Here is a 27,417-nt window from a genome sequence, read left to right as displayed (position 1 = left end):
CAGAAAAATATTTTACTATGATCTCCTAGTGATTACTTAATTCTAACAATTCAAAGAATGTTGGATTCCACTGCTGTGTTAACAATAAGATAAATGGCAACCAGTTATGTAAATGGAATTCTTTAAACAATATTTCCTCACTGTTTAACAACTATGAAGTCAAAAGACCCAGCCCGAGCAAGATACATTCCGATTGTTTTTCTTAAGATATTTTTCTAGATAATTCTAGCCAAGTGGCTTTTATTTCATGAACCAAACGAGCAATCTCAAGTACACTGGTACTTAAGAATCTTAAGTACAATGGACTGAATTTCCAGAAGGGAAGTGCTCCACTAAGTTAAAGCACTTCCATTGCTCTATGTCAAAAATGAAATTTGTCCTAGAGGTTACTATGCCTTGTATAATTCCTCGGGCAGGTGTTTGTGCAAGAGTCCAAAATAAACTTAAGTTTATAGTTATTCAGTTACGACTGGCTAAGACTGTTTTGCCATGAAAGCTTAAATGTATTTTAGCGCAATTTTCACCCACAGGACTCTAGCTATTTCACTATGTGATATAGCTAAAGCAGTTAGACACACTCTTCTTTTCTCAGAACAGTAGTCCTCAGCACAGAGTATATTCCACTTTGGGAATTTACAACCAACGGTTGTCCTGACAGTTCCTCCTGGCACAATATTGTTGTAATGGTCTTCCTGCTAAAGGGTTCTGCCCAGCTAGTTCTTTACACCTTTTCACTCGTTACTGGACTTGCTTCTTGCAGACAGTCACTCATCAAACAGAAGTGAGCACTGCACAGTGCCTTGGATGCTTTAGCCTCCTGTACTGCTGAGGGCCTTTCACTGGCAACTCTGCAGCCTGATTTCAACTGGCAGCTCTGTAACCTAACTGCTTTAAGGAGGACCAACCAACAGTGAGTTTGAACAGGCCCTGGTTAAACCCATATAGTTACTATAGGGAAAGTATTACAGGGGGATAGCTTTCACCATTAGAGATGATGTATGCCATCAGCGATACGTAGGTATCCTAGAGGTGCCATTTAAAGCAAATGGTATCTACAATCACTATGAAAAATATAAGGTTGTCTTGCAGATAAAAAGAAATTATTTTCCACAGCTGATCTTCTGAGAAGATCACACACCATGGATTTATATAAAAGTGTTAATAGTGTCACATGAAGAACTGGCTTCATTCATCCTGCATAAATACTTTTTTTTTTCCTTACAGGACACCTTCTACCATTGTAATCATTGAGGTGCTCCGAATACTTACCTCTAAAAATCAGCCTGTCACATCCTTAATTCTGGAGCCTTTACATCTTTCTGTTAAGGTAGGGAGAACATCACTAGCAGCCTGAAGAATGTCTTAGTAAATGTACTACCTCCTTATTTCTCATTTTCCATTTACATTTAAAACAAACCAGCCAACTCTAAAACTAATCTGTATTGCAACTATATTAACTCACTCTTCAGCATTAACAGCTACTGTAGCTGCCATAGGCATAGTCTGTAGTTAGAATCATAGAATCATAGAATTGTTGAGGTTGGAAGGGACCTCTAAGATCATCGAGTCCAACCTTTAGCCTACCCTGACAAGAGCCACTTCTAAACCATGTCCCTAAGTGCCCCATCTACCCTTTTTTTAAACACCTCCAGGGATGGTGAATCCACCACCTCCCTGGGCAGCCTATTCCAATGCTTAATAACCCTTTCAGTGAAAAAATGTCTCCTAATATCCAATCTAAACCTCCCCTGACGTAACTTGAACCCGTTTCCCCTCGTCCTATCACTTGTCACCAGGGAGAAGAGGTCAGCCCCCATCTCTCTACAACCTCCTTTCAGGTAGTTGTAGAGGGTGATAAGGTCTCCCCTCAGCCCCCTCTTCTCCAGGCTAAACAACCCCAGCTCCCTCAGTCATTCTTCATAAGGTTTGTCCTCCAGACCCCTCACCAGCTTTGTAGCCCTTCTCTGGACACGCTATATGATTCACTAAGCAAATGATTTATGCCTCTGCTCAGGGAAAGAAAAGTTTCCTTGTGACAAAGGCTTGAGTCATCCTTTATGTGAAGAGATGAGGCTTGACTCACTAGAATCAACGGTGCATCCTGACAAAAATCTGCAGAAAACTTACAAAGTATAAAAGCAAAAAGTACCTTTTATACCTTTTAATGTTCTAGTGAGTTAACATCATGGTGAACTTGCTATTTTTCTTACTCTGGCTACGAGAAATATCCAAGTTATCATCATTATTCGTGATTCCCCTGTTTCTGTTGCTAAACTCAATAATACATTTCCAGACTTGCTTGGATTTCACTGTGTAAGCCACTGTCCACCACCTCCCTGGCCTCATTATTACATCTCATCTGTTATGCACTCAGAGCTCAGAACCATGGCCAATATGGACCAACACTAAACAAAAAACACTTCACTTGGTGCCATGGACAGTTTAGGCTTCCTCCAGTTTCTCTTTACCAGATTACACCAAGTCAAGGTCCTACACTGAGCACAAAGTGGTGGGGCTGGACTTACACCTCAAAGGTACTCTGTAACACTTTTAGAAGAAATTCATAGAAAATCATAGAATCGTCTAGGTTGGAAAAGCATCGAGTCCAACCATCCGCCTAACACTGCCAAAAACCCCACTAAACCATGTCCCTCAGCACCGTCTTTTAAACACCTCCAGGGCTGGCGATTCCACCTCTTCCCCGGGCAGCCTGTTCCAATGCTTGACAACCCTTTCGGTGAAGAAATTTTTCACCACCTCTGAAATCAATTCCTCTTACGCTGGCCCCACCACAAGACACAAACCCTCTCTGAGCACTTACTGGCGCCTTCACCCCACCGGCCGGACGGGACGGGCAGGGCCGGGGGCGCAGACTGGGCCCTGAGCAGCCTCACAGGGCCCCGATCCCGCCACCCGGCCGGGCCCTGCAGCCGCCTCAAGCGGAACCCAGCCCGGGACCCACCCCAGCCGTTCCCTCCACACCCACAGGTCAAAACCCCTCAACCCCTCGCCGCAGCGCCGGCCAGAGCCCCGCACCACAGCAACCGACAACGCACCGCGCAGGCGCCCGCCGCCTCCCCTTCCCTCGGCCGCGCCGGGGCGCGCAGGCGCGGCGCAGGCGCACAGCCCATAAGAGGGCCCGCCTCTTTCTTTTCTCTCCCCGTCGCCAAGATGGCGGAGTACGACCTGACCACCAAGATCGCGCACTTCTTGGACCGGCACTTGGTCTTCCCGCTGCTGGAGTTCCTCTCCGTCAAGGAGGTATGTGGTGATCCCGGAGGTGGGGGAGCTGGCCCGGTGGCTGGGGGAGCGGGGAAGTGGCAGGCGGTGCTGCCGGCGCCTCCCGCGGGCCTGGGCCCGGCCCGTGAGGCGGCCCGGAGCTCCCTTCCTGAGGGAGGAGCTCGGGGCTTGTGCGCCGCGTGGGGAGAGGGTGAGGCGTGCGGGCCTTCCCGTGAGGGGGAAGGAGCCGGGCCGCGGACAGGCCTGGGGCAGCCGCCTCTCCCGCAGTCCGGCTCCCCGGGACGCTCGCTTGCGAGGCGGGGCGGGGGGGAGCTCCTCTTCCCCCTTCCTTTCACGCTCCTCGGTGTAGTTTCTTTCCTTTCCCCTTATTCGTGGGAGGGAAAAGCAAAAGCTCTCCCTCACAGCTGGACTTCGTGAGGCAGCCCCGGTTAGCCCTGCGCCGTCTCGGCTGCCCCTGCCACCCGTGTGGCCCCTCAGCCGTGGAGCTGCGGGGCGGGGTGTGCACGCATCAGCGTGGACGGTGTTGCTGATCAACTTTAAGTCGCTGTCGTCACGAGTTTGTGGTTAAACCAGGCATAAGTCCCTTCTAGTGCTGTCCGTTGTTGGTCTTTTTATATATATTTTTAATTAAATTACTGTAAAGAGCCCAGTAATGCTGGAGATGCTTTGGAGTAAACTCTCATCAATCTAAACTATATGAAGCACTCATCTGATCCATTCTATAATGGAAACAAAATGTGTAAAATTATATAGACATTGAATTTAAAATAGCTATTATCTTAAGCCATTGAGTTTAAAGTAGTTATTATTTTATGTTTCAGAAATAACTGATTCAGCTTGCATACATTGAGATAACTTGACCTAACCAGTTTTTGTGTCTATTGTATGGACTTCCCTTGAAGTGTGTCACCTTGGGGGCATTTTTTGGTATTTGAGAATTTGTAAATCAGCTCAAGTTAATTTCACAGAGTTATTTTTGTAGTGTTAGTCTTGAATGACACGATATTCAGAGCGGAATTAAACTTTTGCAGGCTCTGTATCTTAGATGTCCATAAATGTGATGCACTGAATTGTAATTTGCCTTCAGGCAAATGTATTTTTGAGGTATATTCTAGTTTAGGCCCTCACTTTCATCATGAAGACCTAATAGCAGTCGCCAACTCATGGCTAAATTATGGGGTAGGAACTTTAAAATGCAATTTGACAAGTTTAAAAGAACACCATCCAATTACACAAGCTAAATTGAGTTTGCTCTTATGCTATAGATCTAACAACATATTTTAAATTAATCTGTGCTACAGTTAAATTGTAAGTTTGATCTTCAGTATCTCTTCTGAGAGCCACTTTAAATTATTTGACTTGTCTGCACACTTCAGGATGTTGTTTTGTGGAAAGCATTTGCTACTTAAAAAGAAAAATCTGGCCAAGTTTATATTATTTTTTAAAATATATATAGATTTTTTAAATATATATATAACTTTCAGAGATTTTTTTTCCCATGAATTGTAGTAGGAATTGCTATTCCTGTTAAAGAAACAATCTAAAATGTTACTTGACTTCTAACTAGTCCATGAAGTTCCTGTACTCATAAATATTGGGAAGTCACTGGTATCTTGCCAGACAGGAAATGTAGAGAGGCTATGTAGTAAGCAGACTAAATGTCAGAGCTGTGAGATCTTGCAAAGCTGTGAGATTTGATGTTTAAAACGATGTAATTGGACGAAAATCCATAAATAAACTGTGCCATAAAGGTGACTACATAATATGAATTGGAAACTACTTAATAGTATTCAAAGAAATCTGTTAATAATTCCTATTTCAGATATACAATGAAAAAGAGCTACTCCAAGGAAAACTGGATCTCCTCAGTGATACCAACATGGTGGATTTTGCTATGGATGTGTACAAAAATCTTTATTCCGATGAAATTCCACATGGTAAGCTGCTCATTTCGAAGTAAAATTTGTTTTACAATCTTTCTATCTAAAATAATAAATAACTAGTGGTAATTTGCTTGATGCACTCGAATACCGTTTAACCTTTGCCTTAATGAAAGGATGCATGGTACTGAAGCAAGTAGAATCCTCTAATCCTGAGAAGTTTGGGTTTGTTGGTCTGTTGTGGACTTAGTCTTTGAGTGATTTCTAAAGTATTTCAATGCCAATTTGGTCATTTCAAGCACTTCAAAGGTGTGGCCCTAGTAGAGTTGCACTTATTTTTCATCTGTTAAATTAAACACTATTGCACGACAATTTGGGGTAACTAAACTTTTTCTTTAAGGCATCCAGTATATTAAAGCTAGATTTCCATTTCAAGTAATTCCCTTAATCCGTCTGTCCATGGCTAGTTTTTAAACTTTGAGGAGATACAGATGTTTTTGAAAATGCATGTTTTCCTCACTTCTGTCAACATATAAATTGCTGTTTCTATAGAAGAAAATTAATGATAATTAATATTACCATAATGAATATGAAATTTAATCTGTTAATGTCTTCTCCATGATTTTGGAAACTTACCTGTTTACTTCTTAAACTTCTATCTTCCTGAGGGTGTGTTTCAGGAGTGGGAGAAAATGTGAATATCTTGCTTCCTCTAATTTCTATCCTTTGTGGGTGTTTTCGGTTTTTGTTTTTTTACCTATTGTTTCTTTTTTCTGTATCATTTTTTTTGTCCTCCTTCCTGACCCTAGCCTTTCAATATACATTTTCTTCCTATTTCTCCATCTTTTTTCAATTCGTGGAATTCTTCATGTTTTTCTAAACTAGTGGGACTACAGCTTGCAGCTTAGGAGGAAGAGACTCAGGTGCTTCTGCATCGTCAGGTACAAGTTCCAATGGTTCTGCCTCTGGGTCTTACTCTTTCCAGGCTCTTCAAACAGAAGAGTTGGCAGTTAGCCTCTTTCTAAATACATGAAGAGAACTGTTAAACTTATGGACTTTGGATTCAGCATTTTGAACAAATCTTTGGTGTGCTAGCATTTGATGGTGTTTATGGGTGTATATGCAATGATGCATGGGACTGATAATAAATAATGAGAATCAGAGGATTTCCCTTTTGTAATCTAAGAATTAGATTGTAATCTAAGAATCTAGAATGTAATGATAGTTTTGCCTTTAGGTTATTTATCAGTTTTACTGATGTGGGGAAAAAAAAGGCAGACCATCTCAGGGCTGTAAAAATCTCAAAGCTGAATGGTTTTTCCTCTTTCTTTTCTTGTTCCAGCCTTTATAAACTGTTGAAAAAGAATGTTACTGTATCAGTAGTAAATAAGTAGTAAAATGCTAAAGTAGTAAACAGCACAAGAAGTTGCAATCCTAGTACACTTTCACAAAGTAGCTAGTCTACTATTTTTAATATTCTGATTACAGCCACTCATTTAAGCAGGTTGCTAAGCAATAATTTCATAAGGTCATAGGTGCAAGGAAGTTGCATGAATTTGGTCACTGGGAAAGCTCTGCCTTCGTATAGTCTGAGTTTCCACACTTAAAATGTTGTTCGTAGTCTTTTTTCAAACATCTCTAAGATTTTGTCAGCAGTTTGGCAGGATTTTTTTTGTATATGATGGCTTACTGTTTGATCTGTGACTTTTATTCCATAGTATAAAATTAACTTAAGCAGGGATAATACTTTTATGTGGAGTCAGTTGTTCAGGGTGCTTGTTTGTATGGCTTTCTATGTAAAGGTCTTAACTTACTCTGAGATTTCTGGTGTGTCATCTTCATGCATCAACACTTGCCAGAATGTATGTACAGACAGGTTATTTTTATTTGTGGAATTGCTGGTTTCATTAGAATTTTATGCTGGTTTTGTTGGGTTTTTTTAAGACCTCATGGTTTTAAGTACTCAAGGCTATGTTCACATACGTTATTATACTTAGAAATGTATCTACACAGTTTATAGTTACTTTTGTCTTGTCTTCCATGAGATCAACTTACAATTACACAGCCAGGAGATGTCACAGGAAAACATTTTCGTATTCTTAGTAAGTCAACTAAGTGGTTTTCCTTTCATCTGTTTTCCCCTTCCTCTTTTATAATCTCGAGATTCATCTGAAGTTGGAGATAATTTCTCCTTATTGGAGCACTTCCTATCAGGCAAGTCATTCTTAGATTTTGGCTGGGTCACCGTTATGGTGTTATCCACTTTGGATCTCCTTTACAAATATATATGTAGTCAAATCACGAAAGAAGTGTCTAATAAGTTCACAGTGGCACTGAGTGCCCTGGTGTGTGGCTTGCTTTGATGTCTTGCTACGTACTTTTCTCTCCTGGGATTTGGTCTTGGTTTCTCTGATCCCATGGCTCATACAGCCAGTCTCAGGGTGCCACTGTTTTATCCTTAGGGGTTTTTTTTAAGCACATAGGCTTTTTTGAATTTTATTTCGGTGTTCATTTTATTGCACTGGTAGCACTTGGTGAGGAAGTTTGGATCTATAAAATAATCACCCTAAAGCTGTTAGTTCTATTTCCTAACTATTTTTCATAAAAGGCTTAATGTTCTAATTAAACGTGCGTAGTGTTCCAAATAATAATTTTTCATATTGAGTTGCTTCCTGTCAATTTTCAGTTAAGCGTTCTAAAAATGTGCTTTAAGAACCTGGTCAGTTAGAGGAAAATTAATCTTATTGGTATCGTAGCATTTTACTTTTTTCCAAGTTTATTTGGTATAAGTGAACTTGCTTGAAAGGTTGTCTCTGCCTTAGTAGAAGCCTGAAGATACCTTGTCTAATACAGACTGTTCCACCTCTACCTGCTTTTTATTGTCTTGGTTAGAACTCCACACAGGAGGAAAGGAACCAAATGTTAGAAGCTTTTTATTAAGCTGATGATTTGTTAGATGCCTCTGGTTTTGTGACTTGACTGAGAGGACAAGCAAGGTAGGAACTGGGAAGACATGTTCAAATGTGCTGTCAGTACCATGTAATTACAGGTTGGTTTCTGTAAAAACTTTAGGTATTACATTAAAATCTTTTTTGTTTGTGTGTTTAGCTTTGCGTGAGAAGAGAACAACTGTTGTTGCACAGCTGAAGCAGCTTCAAGCTGAAACTGAACCTATTGTCAAGATGTTTGAGGATCCAGAGACTACAAGGCAAATGCAGTCCACGAGGTAACTTCTAACATAATTTCTCAGGATGGCTTGTTGGTACCTCTTAGGCGTTGATGATAGGAATGCCCTCAGTATAGCAACTGCAAAGAAAGACATTTTTATTTCTAGCCAATATTTGTAGTGCTTCTGGTCAGGTAATTGAAGTTCCTGGACACAACTTACTCTTTTCAGTGCTTTTGCCTGCTGTGCATAAGGCATCTCTGTTGTTCTTAATGCTCATGAATCAACCCAAGACAAGTGACAGTTGTCATTCAGGGCAGTCAAATCACAGCTGAGATTGGTTTTGGGAGGGTTTGGGAGCTCTCTTGTTTGTTTTTTAAGGGGGTGGTTTGGGTTTTTTTTGAGGGGAAATGTGGGATGAAACAATTCAGATTCTGTTTTCTAGGAGACCATCTGCCCTCTCTCTCTCTTCTACCTTCCACAGAGGATTATGGAGTGCTGTCTTTCTTACTCTGAGAGGCCTGGTGGATAAGCATCTTTTCAGCCTCATAGCACACTTCTTTCAGGAGTCCTGTGCTTCCCTCCCTTACACCCCCCCACTCACCGAACTGTCCAACTTGTTGGTGTTAGGTGGTGCCCATAATAATCTTTTTAAGACACATCCAATTTCTTCTCACTTTGTTCACAAGAGTAATTAGAATGTCTTTGTGCGCACACTATATATAAGGACTATGAGAGTCGTCTTGTGGTTAAGCCTCACTTGGGCCCTGTAGTGAAGGCTCAACTGTAGCCATTGAGGAAGTAATGGTGCGACTTCAACAGAGGTGTGGGTTATTATTTGTTTAGTGTAAGTTGCTGCTTGTTGTCTTCACATTATTATTACTGTTTTAAATGTGGCTAACCAACTCTGGAAAATTAATTAGATCCCGTCTTTAGTTTTACCTGCTCCAAGATTTCAAATCGAGCATACATCATCGGATAGAGCTCGACTTGCATTTGAAGGTGAAGCCTGTACTTGGATTTATTGTTGGCAAGCATCTACTGATACAGAAGACTGTAACATTGCTTCTGGAAATTTCTTAGGAAAACATTGAATGCCCAAACACTTTTTTCTAGTCTGCAGAAATGCACCTTTTTTTGGGAGCAACCCCCCTGGAGAAAGTGAGTCCCTGAAGGGGAAGGAACTTCATTAGAATTTGTTCCTTACTTCAAGTGCAGACTATAGTCCTTTTTTTCTTTTCCCCTCTTTGCCCAGCGTGCTGATAAACCTAATCAACCCATTTGGCCTATGCGTCTTTCACTCTACACATTGTTTTCAGAATTTGTTATAGTCTAATTTAGAACTTGGTTAGTGCAGAAGTGGTGAGGTACAATGCATTGGATCTCAATGCGCATGTGAAACAAGATGTCAGTAGAAATCATGGAATCTGTTAGCTTTCCAGCACTTGAGAAAAAGCTTCTATTTTCTGCTCTGATATCACCAGAGTGTACTTAAGCTTCTACTCTAAAAAGCGTCATTAGGATAAGTAAATAACCTTTGTATATGATTTCAGCATGGGTATTTATGTCAGATAATTATATTAAGAGAAGGAATTATGTTTGCTTGTGACTTGTGTGGTTATGCAAAGCCAGGAGCCTCTTGACAGCTTTTTGAAGTATAGCTTTGAATGTAAAAGGCCCAGTTGCCATTAGTCAATTGCCTTGAAGTTATTAACTGGGACTATTTTAACTTTAAAGAAAAGACTTCCTGATACTCTCACAGCTGTATTAAAATCTAATTGAACTTCTGATCCATATGTTAGAGATTTTAGCCAGTTATTATAATAATATTTGGCCTAGAAAAAAAATTACCTTGTTGCAATTCTAAGTACTACCATTTCTTGGGAAATGTATTCTGTTCCTTGACTCTTAACAGAAGTTGGTCAGTAGTACCCTTTCCAAGTCAGAAATGCCCTGTTTGGAAGCAAGAGATAGATCAAAAACTGCATGGGATGTAACCTAATGCTATAAAAATATTAGCTTTACTACTCATATGGAGCAAGTTCTGTTTGAGAACTGGTACATCATTTTTTTTTAAATGTCTGAAAACTTTGCAGCTCAGAAAGACTGGGTTTGCTTATTGGCTCAACAGAAGTTCTGATCCAGATTGTTGGGTTTATACAGTAGTGGGGAGAACAGGACTGAAAGGTGTCAATCTGTCTAGACCTGAATAGCATGCTTTAGATAGTAGAAAGCAACTTTTGATTCTTTGACTTACATGAATTTCTGCTTGTGATGTAGAATCACTATCAAATTTAGGGCTGCATCGTATTAGAGCTTTTTATCTGTGACAGGGCTTTTTGGAACATCAAAGTCTGGGAAGCTCTACAAGATGATGTGTAAAGGAGACTTTGCAAGTGGAAGTTCTTTCAAGAATAAGCCAAAACACTTCACTTTCTTTTTTCTATGCAGCTATTGGAGGACATTGACTTTAAAATTATAGAGAAATAGTCATTATTCCTCGTCCACTGGAAGAAACCCATAAGATTGACAATCCCCAGTAATAGTTGTGGAAGCAATGAAATATTCTTGGCTACCTTGGCAGTGTGCCATTTCCCTGTAGAATCTTAACACCATAAGTTCTAATTAAACAAACTCACATCTTTGCAGTCAGTTGATTTCAGAGTAAATGGGGAAATCTTTGTTTCCATGCATTTTTACTTTATCTTTGTTCCAAGAGGGATTTATAGCTTGATGCTTTCCTCTTCAGTTAAATCTTGGGTACATGTTCTATCAAATGTGATAGTTCCATTAATTGTCCAAGTAATCTTTACCACATGATTGGTTGAAGTGTGAATGTACAAAGAAGATGAAGGGTAGCGACAGGTATAGAAGCATGCTGAGGAGGATGGGGGCTGGAGAATAGAAGAAAGTCATTAATCCTTTCTGTATTGTAGAAAGGTAGTCCATACAATCAAAGTTGCAAATTGAATATACTTTTCTTTCATTCATGAATATGAATTCAACTATGTATATGAATGCAGTTGTGGTTCTTGTTGCCAGATGATTGCAGCACAGTTTGAATTAAATTCTTATTGCATTGAAAGCTGGTGTGCTAAAATTTCACTGTAAGAGCTGATCAAGATCCACTGCAGAGACTGAATAAAAAAAAATTATTCACTACATTAACTTAAAAACGGGTATCTAAAGTCCTGTGGTCACTAATATGAGACTTAATGGTGGTAGATAATTTTGTGCTTGCCTACTGGAGGCTTGCACTTTCCTTTGATCTAGATTATACTGCTTGTTCTTTACTATCTGTGTTGAATAAAAAAAAGCTTCAGAAATGTGATCATGTGTTAATCAGATGTTTAGAATTTACTAAGTATGATTATTTTTTTTATAGTTTTCCATTCTTCACGCATTTGCTGTGGTAGAGGTATTGTTGCTAACCACTGTGTCCCGGTGCTAACAGTGGTATAAGTTTCCTTTCTAATTCTATTTTAGTTTAGTCTTTGCCATTTTTTTTCCTGTCTGCTGTTAAATTCAAACTCCTTGGCTAGAGTAACTGCTGTGGAATTGGAACATGAGAGTGGGAGGAGCTCTAAGTCAGAATTTAACTTTCATACTAAAAGCTAAGGATGCCATCAAATTTAGAGCAATCTCCTGCCCTTTCTTAATACAGGTTATTGTTGCAGGTGGCATTCTTTATTTAAAAATTATAATATTTTTAAGATTTTGAAACTTCTTCATGACACTTCAGGAGTAGTTGGCTCACTATTTCTGCATCTGCTTTTGCATAGCAAGTGGAGTATCATTTTAAATTAATACTCTATTTAGGTATTTTACTCTTAACAGCTAAAGGATGTGTTGCGTATTGCACAGTAACAATCAGTTTGTTTTGTAAAAACAGCGGTTTTTATCTTTTTGTTATAGGGATGGTCGGATGCTGTTTGACTATTTAGCTGAGAAGCATGGTGTAAGTGTTTAAATTCTTGTATCTGTCTGAACTCAGTTCTAAACATCTCCATCCAACCTCCCCCACAGACAACAGCTCTGAGCAATTACAGACTAGCATTTTGGCCTGCCTCATGTCAAGGTAGCCAATAGGCAGAATTCCTAATGCTAACATAGTTCATTTGAATGCCTTTGAACTTTTGTGTTTTATGCAAACATAAATAAAGCTGGAGCTTAATGTTAGCTGCATCTTTGTAACTAAGATGTGCTTTACTTTGTATTACAGAATTTCATCTTTTTCCAGTATTGGTATAACTTTAATTCAGTGGCAGATTATGAGTAGAATAGTTTTCTGTTGTCTTTCCTGTGTACAGTGTCTTTCAAAGAACCTAAAGACTTAAAGGTTACTTTACTATTAAAACTGGCTTGTAACAGCATATTTCCTAGTGAAGAAAAGTGTTGGGTTTTTTATTGCTTTTCAGTTTAGGCAGGAGTACCTAGATACACTCTACAGATACGCAAAATTCCAGTATGAATGTGGCAATTACTCAGGAGCTGCAGAGTATCTCTACTTCTTCAGGGTTCTGGTAAGTTTTGGGTGTTTGTTGGGTTTGGTGTTTGTTTATTAATGAAATAATTAGACCAATAAGTTGTCTGTATTAATTCTTAAAATAAATACGTTTGAGCTTTTTTGAGACAATTACTGTGCATCAAGAAAAAATGAAAATAATTGTTAATAATCATTACTGACTATTGTCCAGCAATTCTGTTATTGTCATACTGAAATCAGAACTGTCCTTTAAGTTTGTGGGTCTTGTGGCAACATTTAATTATGCAATACTACTTCTTTCCTCACTGTAAATGTATCCTGGAAAAAAAAAACCAAACAAAAAAAAGGCAAACCAACAAAATGAATACTTGTTTTTATGCACAGATGTTATCAACAGTGATAAGCAAGTGAAAAGCTTGCAGGTGGATTCAATGTAATTGGTGGTAATGGTGAACTGCCAGCTTCTTATCTGAACTCTCATTTCTTCTCTTGTATTTTGTGATGGATTTAAGAGTATAAGTCATCTGCCTAAGAAATGTAAACAGCTTAAATGAGAATTGTAGAACCAAATCCGTCGTCTCTGAAGTAACTCTTTTCATGTTGTTGTAATTCATATAATTTGTTAATGGTGGGAGTGAATTTTGAGAATGAAGATTTAGTGTCTTGTAAGAATCTCAACACAGTAAATTTATTGTTGGTGGTCAGTGAATGTGCCGTTTTACTAACAAATGGAAATTTAAGGTAATTGCTTGAAAATCCAGACACTGTAGCTAGAACAGCTGCAGTATCTAAAGGCAATTATTGTGAATAGCTAACTGTAATTATATGATTTGGAACCAGCACAGTGCATGTAAACCTCCTCAACTAAAAGTATGTGCTAAATTGGCACCTTCGTTGCCTGGAAGATAATGACTTCTAAACTGCGTGTATCTCATGAATATGTGGAGTGACTGCTGAAAAGATGTAGTGGCTCATATGCTGAGGTCTGTTCCTTGCTGTTTAATTTCTAGCCCCATCAAAAAACTATCCTAAACTTCCTGAAACGCTGCTAGAGTAAATAACAATAATTCCTGTAATTGACTATAATTAAAGGAGCAAAATTGTGAAATAAATACTTAATCAGAATAGGATTTAAAGTAGGAATGAGGTAAAATCTTAGTCTAAATGTTGATGACAAAGCTGAGTTCTTCTGTATCACTTTCAGTGTTACAGGTACGTTCCATGTGCTGAGAGGGGAAATAAAAGTTACTCATGTAGGTTTGTGAGCAGCTCTCCTTAATTCTTTGTGCTTTAATTATGGGCTTAGCATTGTGTTCTCTTATGTCAAAAAACTAATTTCAAAAAATGAAGTGCTGCTCTTATGCTGGTAGTAGCTTGGTATAGGACTCTTGTGAATTCTGGTGGGAGAAGATTTGTTTAAAGTTCTGTGTGATGAAATGTAAGCTCTGAAAGAACTATTGTAACTGATCTGGGAACAGAATTTGACACTGTGAATGACCTAGTGTAATTCATTCCTGTATAAAACTAAACCAGCTTGACCTTAGGACTACCTTTCCAGGAAATAGATTCACTACTGCAAAGTTGCAGTTTTACTGGACATTTCTGTAAGAAGTATGTTTTTTGGCATAGCATTAGCAGAATGAACTTTGAGTACTAGCTTTAAGGTGGTTGCCTACTGTTATGAGTTCTTTAGAACCTGCTCTGTAATAACCTTGTTCCAGCAGTTTAGAAACATTACTATATGGTGTGTTTAAAAAAAAAAAAAAAAACCAAAACAAACCTGAATTGGAACCAGTGTGTTGTCTGCTGCTCAGCCATTTAATTTTTTTTCTTTTTAACTTAACCTGCAGCAGCATGGAGCTTTGTCTTACTTTGACAGGTTCTTCTAGTTTCTACTTCAGAAGCCTTATTGCTGTGTTTTCTGCTGTACCTAAACTGCTTTTTTGAGAAGTACCACCTCATTTGGGAAGATGGGACCATGCAAATTTCATAATTTTTTAAATAAAAAGTACTATCAGAAAGTATTTTGCTTATTTTTTAAAATAAATAATAATTTTAAAAGCATTCTAAGAGTGTGAATTTGCTGTTGTTGAAAATAGGTTCCAGCAACAGACAGAAATGCTTTGAGTTCCCTGTGGGGAAAACTGGCATCTGAAATTCTGATGCAGAATTGGGATGCAGCCATGGAAGATCTCACAAGACTAAAGGAGACAATAGATAATAATGTAAGTAAAATCTTGGTCACCTTAGTAAGGTTAGAGGTATTAGTATTCAAGTTTTATTATGAAGCACTTGCAGTCTTGTTTAGGAGTAGTTTACCACCTTTTCACTAGACACTATCTTAATAATAGTGGGAGAGTTAAAGGGCACTCGTGAAGAAATAGTGAAGCTTCCTTTTTCAGATTACTTGCTTCTCTTACACACTTGAAAATGTAATTGAGAACTCTTGAAGTATTTCCAATAAACAAGAACCAAACCAGTCTCAAGGATGAGTTTGAGGACAGCGTGTCTTTATGTGAAATTGTTTGCTGCTTAAATTTCAGATAGTTGTACCATTCACTTTCTGTAGAGAATAAAATGCATGTAACTAAGCTACACTCTTCTCACATGAAAATAACACTTTTGACAGAAAATGCAAGACAGCTTGTTTTTGGAAGTAGTTTTCAGCCAATTCATCTTCCTTACCAGCTCCTGAATTCAGTTGAGTACCAAGAACATAAAGGGAAAGAGTGGGGCTGCAGTACTAATTCAGAGCAACTGAAGTAATTAAGGACCTTTTAATCTTCCTCTCTGCTCAGGGGGCTTCAGTGGCCATGTCTGAAATGTGAGGGTTTTACTCTTCTAAACCAGAATCTTAAAAAGATGTTTGTGTTCTGTTTTGGTGTGGGTTTTTCCCCCCCATAATTGTTATTTATCTGTGTGGCAGATAACTAGTGTTAACAAGTGTTCTTCTCTAGTTTTTTCATCTTTATGAACCTATATGGTTATAATAAACTATTAAATTATTTCTTGGCTGAAAGTGATTATGGTGTTTCATCATTGTCTGAGAGTGTATGGCAAAAAAGCTCTGGTGAGGTGTTAGAGAGGAAGAAGAACTGAAAAGCTGGAGAAGCCACGTAGTTCCTCAGGTCACATCTGAAGAGGGAATACAAGAAACAAAATTCAGGATTAAAAAGGGAAGTAATAACTTCTGTTAGTATGGTGGTCTTTAGAGAGCTAAAATCTATGCTCTTGCCATAACAATACAGATTTTGGTAGTTTGGAATATAATACTGGAAAATTTGTCTTGTTTATAACTTTCAGCAGATTTGTCTTTGTAATAGATACCTCTTAAAAAGCTGGAGGTCAAACTTAGCCTGAGAGTCATAGCAGCTAAAAGGATCCAGTAGAAAATCGCAAATTTTTGAACACTTACATTATTTACAGTATTTATGCAAACTTCCCATGTTGTATTTGACTTAAACCAGTGTTATATTTTCTTTTAGTCTGTCAGCTCTCCGCTGCAGTCACTTCAGCAAAGAACATGGCTCATCCACTGGTCTTTGTTCGTGTTTTTTAATCATCCTAAAGGGAGAGACAATATCATTGACCTTTTTCTCTATCAACCACAGTAAGTTGCGTTGTGTTATGTTGGGGTCTTCAAATCAAAATGAGGGCAGGCGATGAATACGTAAACTTCTTGAATGTTTTTCAGCCTAGAGCCTGAGACTGTTTCAGAAGTTATGATATTAACACTTTAAAAACTTTTTTCCAAGCCTTTTTTTTTGGTGTCTGGTCTGCTTTTCTTCATGGTTATACTTGCCCTTCAAGGAGAAGGAGTGGTGAAGTAAGAAGAACTGGCTCTTTTTTTCCGGTGCTTGGCAGGGATGAAATAATTGGTTTTGCTAGATTACCAACTCCTACTACATCTTCTAGGGCTGGAGGGGGAGGTGTTGTTCTATTGTGATTTTACAAAACCTATTTGAGAATGGTTCTTGAGGAAAATGAGAATAAAAATGAAAATTTAAATACCATAGCCATTTGAGAGGACTGACTTATATGTAGATCTAAGAGTCTAGAACAGCTTAACACTGAGAAATTAGTTATAAGTCTAGCTCTCCTGGCACCTGGTTGGAAGTAATGTGTTAGAATAGGAGAATAGTACTAAAGAAAAGCAGTTGAATTTTTTTGCATGATGATCCCAGTAGACTAGTAATCTGTAGTGGTCTTTTTTTGCTTCCTTTTTGTTTCAGAGTGTATGTGTTAATGTGTTTTTTAATTTTAATTTATACTTCTCCCTGGTAAATGTGGGCTAACTTACTGGAGAGCTGACAGGAAAGTTTCAGGCTCGGGTGACAATATGAAAAAGGACTTCTTTGGTTCTATGTGCCCGTGCAAACCCCTCTTGCAAAATCAGTGTAGCTGACAGTTTAGGCTAGTGTTGGCCTGAACTTAGCATATGGACTGTTATTTTTTGCAGTCCTAGCCCCTTTTCTTCTTGCCCTAGTGCACTGCTGCCTTCGTTTGCCCTTGCTTACCTCCCTCCTCTCGGTGTCGGAAAAAGGTGATCACAAGGTTAACAAAAATAAAACATCCTTCTATACTTGAATAAATGGTTAGTCATAAGCCCTGGTATTGCGTTGCGTAAAAGGCACATAAGCTATTTACGATGAATGTTGTTTTGATGCAAAATTGCATTATCTGAGCTTTATATGTATTTTTTTCTTTCTAGGTATCTCAATGCAATTCAGACAATGTGCCCGCATATCCTCAGATATCTGACTACTGCAGTCATAACAAATAAGGATGTTCGAAAACGTAGACAAGTGCTGAAAGATCTAGTCAAGGTTATTCAGCAGGTAAGGACTGAATTAGCTGACAGTTTCTGTCCTTTTTGACTACTTTCTTCTAACAATATGCTTGGTTTAGGACTTCTACTTATGTATTTTGGTTCTACCATATTAAGAAATTTGGAGGTTTGATACAGAACCAGCTCTAGCCTCTGACACTTTCCTTGCCTAGAGATTGCAGTGCTAAATGCTGAACGTGAAACTGCTCTTCCGGTTGTAACCATACAACTGGTGGGGAAAAGAGCACACTTATTCAGCTTTTATAAGAGGAATTGGGAAGTTTAACTTCATATTTTATTTAAGATGATGTGTGGACGTGTTTCCATATTTTCTTTGAAGAATATAAGTGATCTTGTGGGCTTGATTTCTAATAAATGTTCCTAATTTTTTTGACAGGAGTCCTACACATACAGGGACCCTATCACAGAGTTTGTGGAATGCTTGTATGTTAATTTTGATTTCGATGGTGCACAGAAGAAGCTGAGAGAGTGTGAAACAGTAAGTTTTATAACATTTACAAGACTTTTATTCCTTTAAGCAGAGCTCTAAAATTCACAGTGGCCAGCTAATTTGAAGTGGTGTTTGATTCCATTGCCAATATTTTCTGATAAGCTGTAGTTCACAGAGTGTGGGGATTTCTTTGGGGTTTTGTATTGTGGGGTTTGGTTTTTTTTTTGACAACTCATTTTGTAACACTTAAACAAGACTTACTGTTAAGGATATAGCTTCAAAATTATATTTAAGCTGCTCTAGAACAAGAAATGAATAGGTGATCAAGCATTTGGCTGAGCTTCAGCTCTTCCATTAGTGTCTGAAAAGTGCTTGAAGAAAGGCTTGGATTTGCCTTTTGTGAAAGATACTGCATCCTGGAATTGTAATGTGAGATAACATTAGGATAGAAAAGTACATATTCTTAGAAGTACATCTACTGCAAACAGTTAAAGATACCTAACGTTTGGATTGGCTAGTGTAAAAGTTAGTATTTCTAATAGCTGTACATCAGTACCAATTCTTATAGCCTCTGGTTTGGCTTTCCTTTCATTAGTATTAGTCACCAAATTGGATAAATCAGAAGGCTTATAATCATCTTCACTGCATAGGGCTGGTGGTCCTGTAATCTGAATTTGCTGTATTAAGTGAGCTGGTTTGCATGGTAAGGAGAATACTGATCAAATTGCAAAGTGAGAGAAGAATCCTGCAGTATAAGGGGGGAGTTAACTTTTATGTTTTGTAGGGATCTTCAGTAGAATTATGCCAGCAGTAGACCTTGTTCTGTTCTTGAGTCAGACCTCAGTGATCATATTAGCATGCAATTTTAATTGAGCAAGCTGCAGAACAATGAAAAATTCTGCTCTCTGTAGCTTTTTCTCCACATCCTGGAACACACCAAGAACTGTTTTTAGATGGAATATTCACTGATCTTGCTTGTTGACAGTGTCTACCAGTAAGCTACTACTTCCATGTTTGTTCTCAGTGTTCCCTTCTTTCTTACACTTGCAGGTGCTTGTGAATGATTTCTTCTTAGTGGCATGTCTTGAGGACTTCATTGAGAATGCCCGTCTCTTTATATTTGAGACTTTTTGTCGCATCCATCAATGTATCAGCATTGGGTAAGACAACTTCTTAACGTGGCAGTTCAGAAAAATGAGTCATAGATGACAATTTGACAAACTGTGTAAACTTCAGTAGTACAAGTTAATCGGATGAAATGAAAAACATTAACTAAAATTTTAATTGGATGGTTGTCTTCCTAGTTTTATAGCTCTAATGTGATATACTTAAATTGCAACTATCATATTTTAAGGTTGAATTTTTGTGGTTAATTTTAAATCAACTTCTCGCTACTGCCCCTAGCCCCTGAACCAAACAGGGCTTTCTAGCTAAAACTTTCTCATGATGGCAAGTTAGATCTCTACTGCATTTATTGGGAACTTCAGTACCCAGTGTCACCTAAGCCCATGTGTTAACTAGGAGCTCAATTCCACATATATTGCTATGAAGTGATGATACTAAGCAGTTGCTTAAATTTATTTAAATTAATAAATATTTATACCAATATAAATAAATTATTTAAATTTATTTATATTGGTAGATATAGATGCCCATAGGTGTATAGGTCTTACAGGTATGTCCGTTGAACATTTAGAACTGTATTGCCTTTTTCATTAAATAATTAGAAAACAATATATCTCATTCCCTGTGGTGCAGAGTGAGTGATTAGGCTGTAAGAAAATGATGTTCTTATTAGCAAAGATGTCAGTTTACTCAAATTAATTTTGTAAAAGCAGACTTTTCAAATGGATCAGCTCTGATGCCTCTACTGTAGGAACTAAGCAGGAAGATGTTATGCATGCTTGAGATCCCTCTCCCCTTGGCCTTTGCCCCCATTCCCTGTATCTTCACATCCTTTAAGTTAAAAAGGGAAAAAAGTGAAGTGAAAAACTCTGAATGCTATAAAAGTCTCAATGGTAGAGAACAGTGCAGTGCAGATATCCTTGAGACAGCAGAAATCAAAGCTGTTAAATTGGTCAAGTTCAATGGAGTCTTGTTACCAGCTTGCATCCAGAGCAAATGTGTGTGTCTGGTCCTCTAAGGAAGTGATTTAATGGTGCTTGATTACAAAAGGAAAGGACTTGAGAGAAAATTGTCTTAGTTTTGTAAGCTTATTGAAAGGGTATTTGCAAGATACAGTTGGAGAAAGGATGAAGATTCTTACTACTTTTAGTCTCTTTGCTGTGTGACACATTTGTCTTCACTGCACTTGAAAAATGATTTTTTTTATCCTCTGTAAGCTTAAAATACTCAATGAGTTCAATGTAAATGGCAAGCAGTGAATCAGCATTTTCGTCAGCTGTGGTGATTATATTTCAAGCATAGTCATAAGAGTAAACTGAACTAGATGCTGTGGGGGGAAAAAACCTTCCATGCTAACGTTCATTTTTGAGGCTAATATTTTATCTAAAATCACTTCAAGGAGAGTACTGCCCATTAAAGGGGTTTTGAATAAGTTTGGAAGAAAAAGTGTAAATAAAGTTCTCTTATGGATGAGGCTTTTGGGAATATAAAACCCCATAGCATCTTACTGTTTCCTGTAAATGATGTTTAGTACTGTCAGTACGGTGCATATTGAAGCACAAATTTTCAATGAAACTAGATGTTTAAGCTTTTTTAACTAAAGACTAGATGTCTTTCTAAGAAGTCTGCTTATCCGATCTGGCCCCAATTAATGAGCAGAGTCTGGAGGATGTATCCTAAGTATGCTTCAGGTCTCTCTGTCAAAAGATACTGATAAATTCTGTATGCCAGTGATTCATTACAGTAAAAACAGCAAGCTTTATTTAATAAATCAAGGTCTATAGTATGTGGTTGACACTTAGTGTTGTATTACTTATTTTACAGTTAATATTTTTTGTGCCATATGTGGTATTTCAACTGCAGGTATGATAGAAAATAGTGTAGTTGGCTCTCCTTGTTGTCTGTAAGTGATTCATAAATATAGGTAGCCGTGTCCTTATTTTATAAGTGTTATGGTACATTCTGAGGTAAGTAATAAACTTTGAGTTGAGACATATTTCACATTGACATGGATATTCCTACTGTGTATCACTTCAGGTAGTTGCATGTGGAATCAATAATCAGTAATGAGATTCTCTTCAGTAGGTCATTGTGTCTTAAGTGATGGACATAAGCCTTAAATTTCTGCACAAGCTGTAACAATCATTAGATCTGGGCTTAAGTGGGGTGCTTTTAGTGCATTTCAGACTTGTTTTCAGAGAAATTAGCCAGTTGAAATGCTTTTAATTAAATGTTTGAGGCATAGATCTTGCATTTCTTTGTCCACAAGTGATTTCCACTGCTATTCCTGGATTTGAAAACTAGTTGGTTGTACCGCAGTGCTTGATAAGTACTGTTTAACTGCTCAGAACAAATTTGAAAACAATTAGTGGGAAATCTGCTATGCCTTATGTTAGATGGAAAATAGATGGCTCATTTAATTTTATTTTTTTAACTGCTTACATCTGCTAGGCAGCTGACATCTTTCCAAGGGACGTAGTTGCTTTATCAGTTGTAATTTAAAATTTATACATCTCAAATCATCTTGCAATTTGTTTACTGTTTGAATTTTTGTTTCATGGGGAGTAATAAATGAAATTAATTCAGAATGTGTTTTGGTTAGTTTGATATGCCTGTTCTTACTGAAGAGCTGAATATGCTTCATTCTTCTTTTCTATATGTTTTTCTTCTGTGTGCAGCATGAGATAGGCTTGTTTATATACGAAGATGTGTGGAATTCAGTAAACTTGCCTTTTAACCAAAGAAAAACTTGAGTAACACTTGCCCTAGTATGACCCAAATAAGTGAATCCCCTTATGAAACAGAGGGATGGAAATAATGTAAAGACCTATTTTTGAAACTCCCGTTGAGGAACTACCCTTTGAAATCATCTGTAACTTGAAATGGTAGACACTATGCCTTAAATATTAATAAAATTATTTCATTATAATTCACTGATTTTTACTGGATTACAGCGGGAATTTTCATAAACAATGGTGATCTAAAAATACAACTTTTCTTGCCTCCATTCCTTAGTGGTATTAATATGTGTTTTGTAAATCTGAATGTGTCACTATTACTTGAACTGTTAAACGTGTGTGGGGGCTAAGCTGTAGTTTGCATCTCTCTAAAGTATTAGATACCTATCTTAATGGTGCAGTAGGAGTATAGTGTTTGTTAGCCACTTGTAATCAGGATAGGTCTTCAGTGTGTTTGCTCTGGAAGCAGAATGCTATTTTGGCTGCATGTGTTGCTTTACAAGGCAAGTACTTCCTCCATGTTATACATCCAGGCACTTCAGGTGGTGCTGGCTCCTTCAGTGTAGTCTGCAAGGAGACCCTAAAATGGAATCCAGTTGCCCCAAGTGCTGAAATAACGTCATCTTTTGTGTGAAAGTGTGATAAAGTTTTAGGGTTTTTAATACAGATATCTATTTAACTAAAAAATAGCTCTAACTTGATAGCTCTGCTTATTCTGTATTAAAATCTTAAATCCATGTAAATGTCAAAGCTAGAAGTGGAGGTAAAATAAGTTTTTAATATCCCTTTTTACCCTGTCACTTTCATTCTACAACTTGTAAGTTTTTTCAAATGTATGTGCAGGAAAAAATGCCTGTACAGAGGTGTGGTACTTCTGTTGTGTAGCTGCATCTGTGCTCTATGTTAGTTGATATAACATGTTTCAATTGAAAAAAAAAAAAGCCCACCTTTGAAGAAGCTGAGCTAGTAAAATTTGGACATAATAGGAAAAAGTAGAATTATCTACTAGGTGATGTAAAGCACTTCAAAGTTTCTGGCTTGGAATGTCTCTCTAGAAGTCTGTGTCCTCTTCCTCTCAAAGTACACAGGGACTTTGCATTAAGCAAAAGGGTGCTGTAGGTTGGAAGGACCTCTGAAAGTCCATCTGGTTCAATCCTGTGCACCCAGTTAAAACTCTGAGCAGGACCCATGGCAATGTTCCATTATGCTACTTAAGGGCTTGTCTAGTTGATTCTTGACCATCTCCAAGGATAGAGGTTCCATGCTTCAGTCCCAAAGGTAGGTTGTTTAATCCCCAGTGTAGTGGTGGTAGCCATTCTTGCAGTCATCTGGAGGAGGAGTTATTTTATCTGAATCCGATTGATACTTCCAAAAAAGAAATACAAGAATTCCCCTAACAGACATGCACCTTACCCCATCTTCTTTCATTTTGAAGTTTCTTTAGTTTCAAGTCAGGTGTTTAACATCACTGAATCAAGGGTAGTAAAGCAATTTGTAGCTTCTTCCTATTGAAATGTGTCATATTATGCCTAGATGACTCATAATTCCACAAAAATGTACACACCCAATATCTTCTATTCTCTTACCTGCCTTAACTCTCTATAATCGCAAGTTCATTCACAGATTAACAGTTCTAGTGGAACGGTAGCAACTGTGGTTGGAATTTACCTCCCCTTGCTTTACCAAAGTCCATATACTTTGCCCATTTGTTGTGTCAATTCACTGCAGCGAGTTCAGTGTAAGTCCAGTATTCTAAGTTACTTTGGGTTTCTTCTATTCACCTCATTCATGTTCATCTGTGACAAAAATTGGAATTTACTTTTATAGTTGGGAGAAGGGTGATAGATCAAGAACATACAGGAGAGAAGACTGTATAAAGAAGACTATATAGGTAGTCTAGCTAGGCAGACAAGGTAATAATTGATATATTAAAAGTATTTGCTTGACACTAATAATCATCAAGAGGGAAATCACTTTCAGCTGGAGAAAAATACATGTAAGCAAGATCCTGTAAAATGGTGGGAAATTGACGTCTTGTGCAACTTGACGTAGCCGGCTGGCTTTTTAGTCATAGCTGTAGCCCTTACCTCATGTTTGTTAACTTAGTCTGAGAGCTGATGGAAGAATAAGCGTTAGAAATGTCCTGTATGAGCCAACTGCCAGCAGGAAGCTAAAGGAGTTGGCTGGAAAGCCACAGGAAAAGTCATCAGAAGGAATTATTCCTGGACAAGAGTGCCTGTTTCATTAAGAATTTTCTGTTCTCTATTCTCCCCCACCATCTCTCCTTGAAATTGCAAGAAGTTTGAACATAGTCTGTCACATCTTCTGTACCAAACTCTGTCTCACGCCTTCTGTTCCAGAAACTTCAGGGGGAAGTTTATTGCTAAATAAGCTACTGAGACACTTTCCTAGACTAATTAGTCTAAACTTCTGTGACTGCTAGCTCGATTTAAGTAAGAATAAAAGCATTGAGTTGTTCTCTTTATAATGATGGTTGCTGGTTTATGTTGTGGTGAGATCCCTTAATTGACAATTTTCCAATGAATGTTCATGTAAGCAAGGTTTAATAGGAATATATCTAAAAATTGTGCAGGTCAAGATTTAAGAGCAAGGTGTAGTTCAGAACGGCTAAGTACATACTTTCAGGATGTGAATTCCGTACTCACAAAATCCTAGTGTAAAGCAGTGGGAGATGTGCAGGAGTACATGTATGCGCTCTTTGAAGTCACTTCAGTCAAATGAAAGTATGCTTCCCAGATACGTGGTACTTATGGAATACAAGTCTTGGGCTGTGCCATATTTTGTGTTGATTTAACTTGTGTTCCATAGTCTCTAGTCACGTTTACCAACATCAGAGGGATTTTATTTCACCTTTTGATTAAGTCTGTTATCTTTTAGTATGTTGGCAGATAAACTAAATATGACTCCTGAAGAAGCGGAAAGATGGATTGTCAATCTAATTCGAAATGCACGATTAGATGCCAAACTGGATTCAAAGCTGGTAAGACTGAATAGATGGATCCAAATGAACTTGTTGAATTTTTCATTAAATTTCTTTTACCTTATTTGGGGACAGCAAATTCAAATTTCCATTGGTTTTTTTTTCTTGGCCTATAAAGTGTAGTGGACTTCATTTATTCTTTTTTAATCCTGTGTGTAAGATGACTTGTGAAAGCTCTGAAAACAGAGCATCAAATTAAAGGCGCATGCATTCTGAGTGATTGTTAAATTTGCTGTATCTTTCCTGTGGTTTAGGGCCACGTGGTCATGGGCAACAATGCAGTCTCACCTTATCAACAAGTGATTGAAAAGACCAAAAGCCTGTCTTTTCGTAGTCAAATGTTGGCTATGAACATCGAGAAGAAATTGAATCAGAGTGGTAGATCTGAGGTCAGTATAAGTTACATTTTTCTGAATTCCTGCAATCTTTTTTTGTGAGATATATTTAAGTATCATTCTTAACCTGTTCCTTAATTCATCAGCTGTACTTATTTCTAGTTTTCACACTAGAAATTAAATTGGAGAAGGCTTATTTTCTTATGTTAAGCATTAGACAGTGATTTCTTTTTTTTTGTCTTCTCACCTCTCCTCACTACTAGATATTCCTTTTTTTGTTGTGTAACCAGGTCTGTTTCTGTCACTATTTGATTCCCTAATTCCTTCAAATGGTCTCCTTCACTGCCTGAAAAGGGTTGGTTTCGAAGGGTGACATTTAGTAAAGTAGTTGTATTACTTTTTTTTTTTCAAGTGAGTTGTACTTGAAAATTATCTGTAGGTGTATATATAGTATTGAGAGGAGAGTGAATGATGCTTAAAGACTGAAACATGAAGGAGGAGTTGTGCAAAACCTTAACTGTTAAACCCATTTAATGTAGTACTGGAGACTATAATTAGGTCAGCCAGAGGTTTAAGTAGAACCAGTAAAAATATGGAAGTCAGCAAGATCATCTGGTTTTTGCCTCTGTCCACTTTACTATATGCGAAGCTTTCTGAGAGAGCAGTGTAAGGTGGATGACTCTGAGGTGCAGCAATACATACTTAAAATGAAAAACCCACCGAACCACACATTAAAAGAACTTACAAAATATTAAAAGTTTTATTTGTCTTCCTCACTGCATGTCTGAAACATTGATGGAAGTTGGACAAACAGTGGGGCACTAATTTATTTCATTAAAGGGAGGTCATGTGAAACTTACATGATACTGTTTTCTTTAAAAATATAGCTGCCAAATTATTTTTATATTTATTTTGAGTCTTCTAGAACTCTTCCTTTTTAAAACTACTAGCTTGGGAGATTCAGGCTGTACAACTTAATTACAGCATGTATTTCGGCTATGTCAATGTTCGCTTTAAACTTACAGGGTATCCTTCACTAACAATATTCTCACTTCATAGCTATATATTAGTATTACAGTTTTTTTTAATAATTTCTCACAAGTTTTTCAGTAACCAAAAGGTAATATAGTAATTTATTTTCTACTAATCTTTATTTATTTATTTTTAGGCACCTAACTGGGCTACTCAAGACTCCGGCTTCTATTGAAATACTTCTGCAGGGGGTGAAAAACAGTTTTCATTTGACTAAAAAGCACATAAATATGTAACTTTCTTGAGAAAAGGTAATTATGTTCCATCTAACATTATTTGAATAAAATTGGCTAATTTTAACAGTCTGTGCATGTCTGTAACTTAATAGATACTTAATTATCTTATAGAGGGACTTTTTACCATAATGATGTTCTGAAGCATTTTGGGTCACAGTTTGCAAAATGCAAAATGTCAGTTCTGTTTGATTTGTTTGTACCAAAGGATGCTGCTATTCTCAGAGCTGTCTGAGTTTGGAAGCGGGGAATTACAGTTATTTATTATCCATTACAAATGTCACACAAAACACTAAAAGCAGATGGTACAAACAAATGGTTCTGCACTGAACACTTGGCCAAACCAAAATCTTTCTGCACTTCCATGTTTTTGTCACAGAAGCGGCTTGCTAGAGAGAAGAGGTGTAGGCTACACACACCTTATGAAACCTTACATAAGCTACCTGCAGAGTAATTTTGGTAGACCTGTGTGTTTATGCTTCAGAATTTTTCCTGTTCTAAGTCTCATTTTCAATCTTAACCCAGCCTTCAAAACTTTGGACTAGAGCTTTTTGTTTCAGGGGGTGGGGAAAGCCTTTCAAAAGGTCTAGCTAATGAGCTGGGTATGGTTGAAAGCTTTTATCTTGAAATCTGAAGTTATTAAGATTCATGATGCAAACACGAAGCAACAAAACCCTGTATTGTTCAACTATTGTAATTTGAAGTGGCTTTTTTGAAAGTTCGTGAGGGTTTTTTGTTTTGTGGTTTGTTTTTTTTCAGCCAGTGTTTCACACTTCACTGTGTTTTCTTAGCACCTTTGTAGTGCCTCTAAGCCAGAAAATTCAAGATCCTTTTTAGGGTTGGGTGAAGTATAATGACTGATCAGTGGGACAAATATGAATATTGGAAAGAGAGAGACACTA

The 27,417-nt window shown here is 37.8% G+C and overlaps 1 protein-coding gene across 2 annotated transcripts; it reads left to right on the top strand.

Annotated features, from left to right (window-relative positions):
- The first annotated feature begins 3,104 nt into the window (after positions 1-3,104).
- Positions 3,105-26,582, top strand: EIF3E (eukaryotic translation initiation factor 3 subunit E). 2 transcript variants are annotated; one of them, XM_074577679.1, is made up of 14 exons: positions 3,105-3,261; positions 5,063-5,177; positions 7,284-7,334; positions 8,229-8,346; positions 12,202-12,244; positions 12,705-12,809; positions 14,872-14,997; positions 16,258-16,382; positions 17,484-17,610; positions 17,998-18,099; positions 19,102-19,211; positions 24,813-24,915; positions 25,170-25,304; positions 26,419-26,582. In XM_074577679.1, the coding sequence occupies exons 1-14, from the start codon at positions 3,172-3,174 to the stop codon at positions 26,455-26,457; spliced, it is 1,389 nt and encodes a 462-aa protein (XP_074433780.1). In that variant the 5' UTR covers positions 3,105-3,171; the 3' UTR covers positions 26,458-26,582. The 2 variants fall into 2 exon arrangements, with proteins under 2 accessions (XP_074433780.1, XP_074433781.1); XM_074577680.1 differs by lacking the exon at positions 7,284-7,334 and having other exon boundaries at positions 3,106-3,261.
- The last annotated feature ends 835 nt before the right edge of the window (positions 26,583-27,417 follow it).

Source organism: Larus michahellis, chromosome 2 (genome assembly GCF_964199755.1).
Source record: "Larus michahellis chromosome 2, bLarMic1.1, whole genome shotgun sequence".
Classification (NCBI taxonomy): domain Eukaryota; kingdom Metazoa; phylum Chordata; class Aves; order Charadriiformes; family Laridae; genus Larus; species Larus michahellis.
The sequence above is the reverse complement of the archived record's forward strand: the minus strand, read 5'-3'. Positions and strand labels throughout refer to the sequence as shown.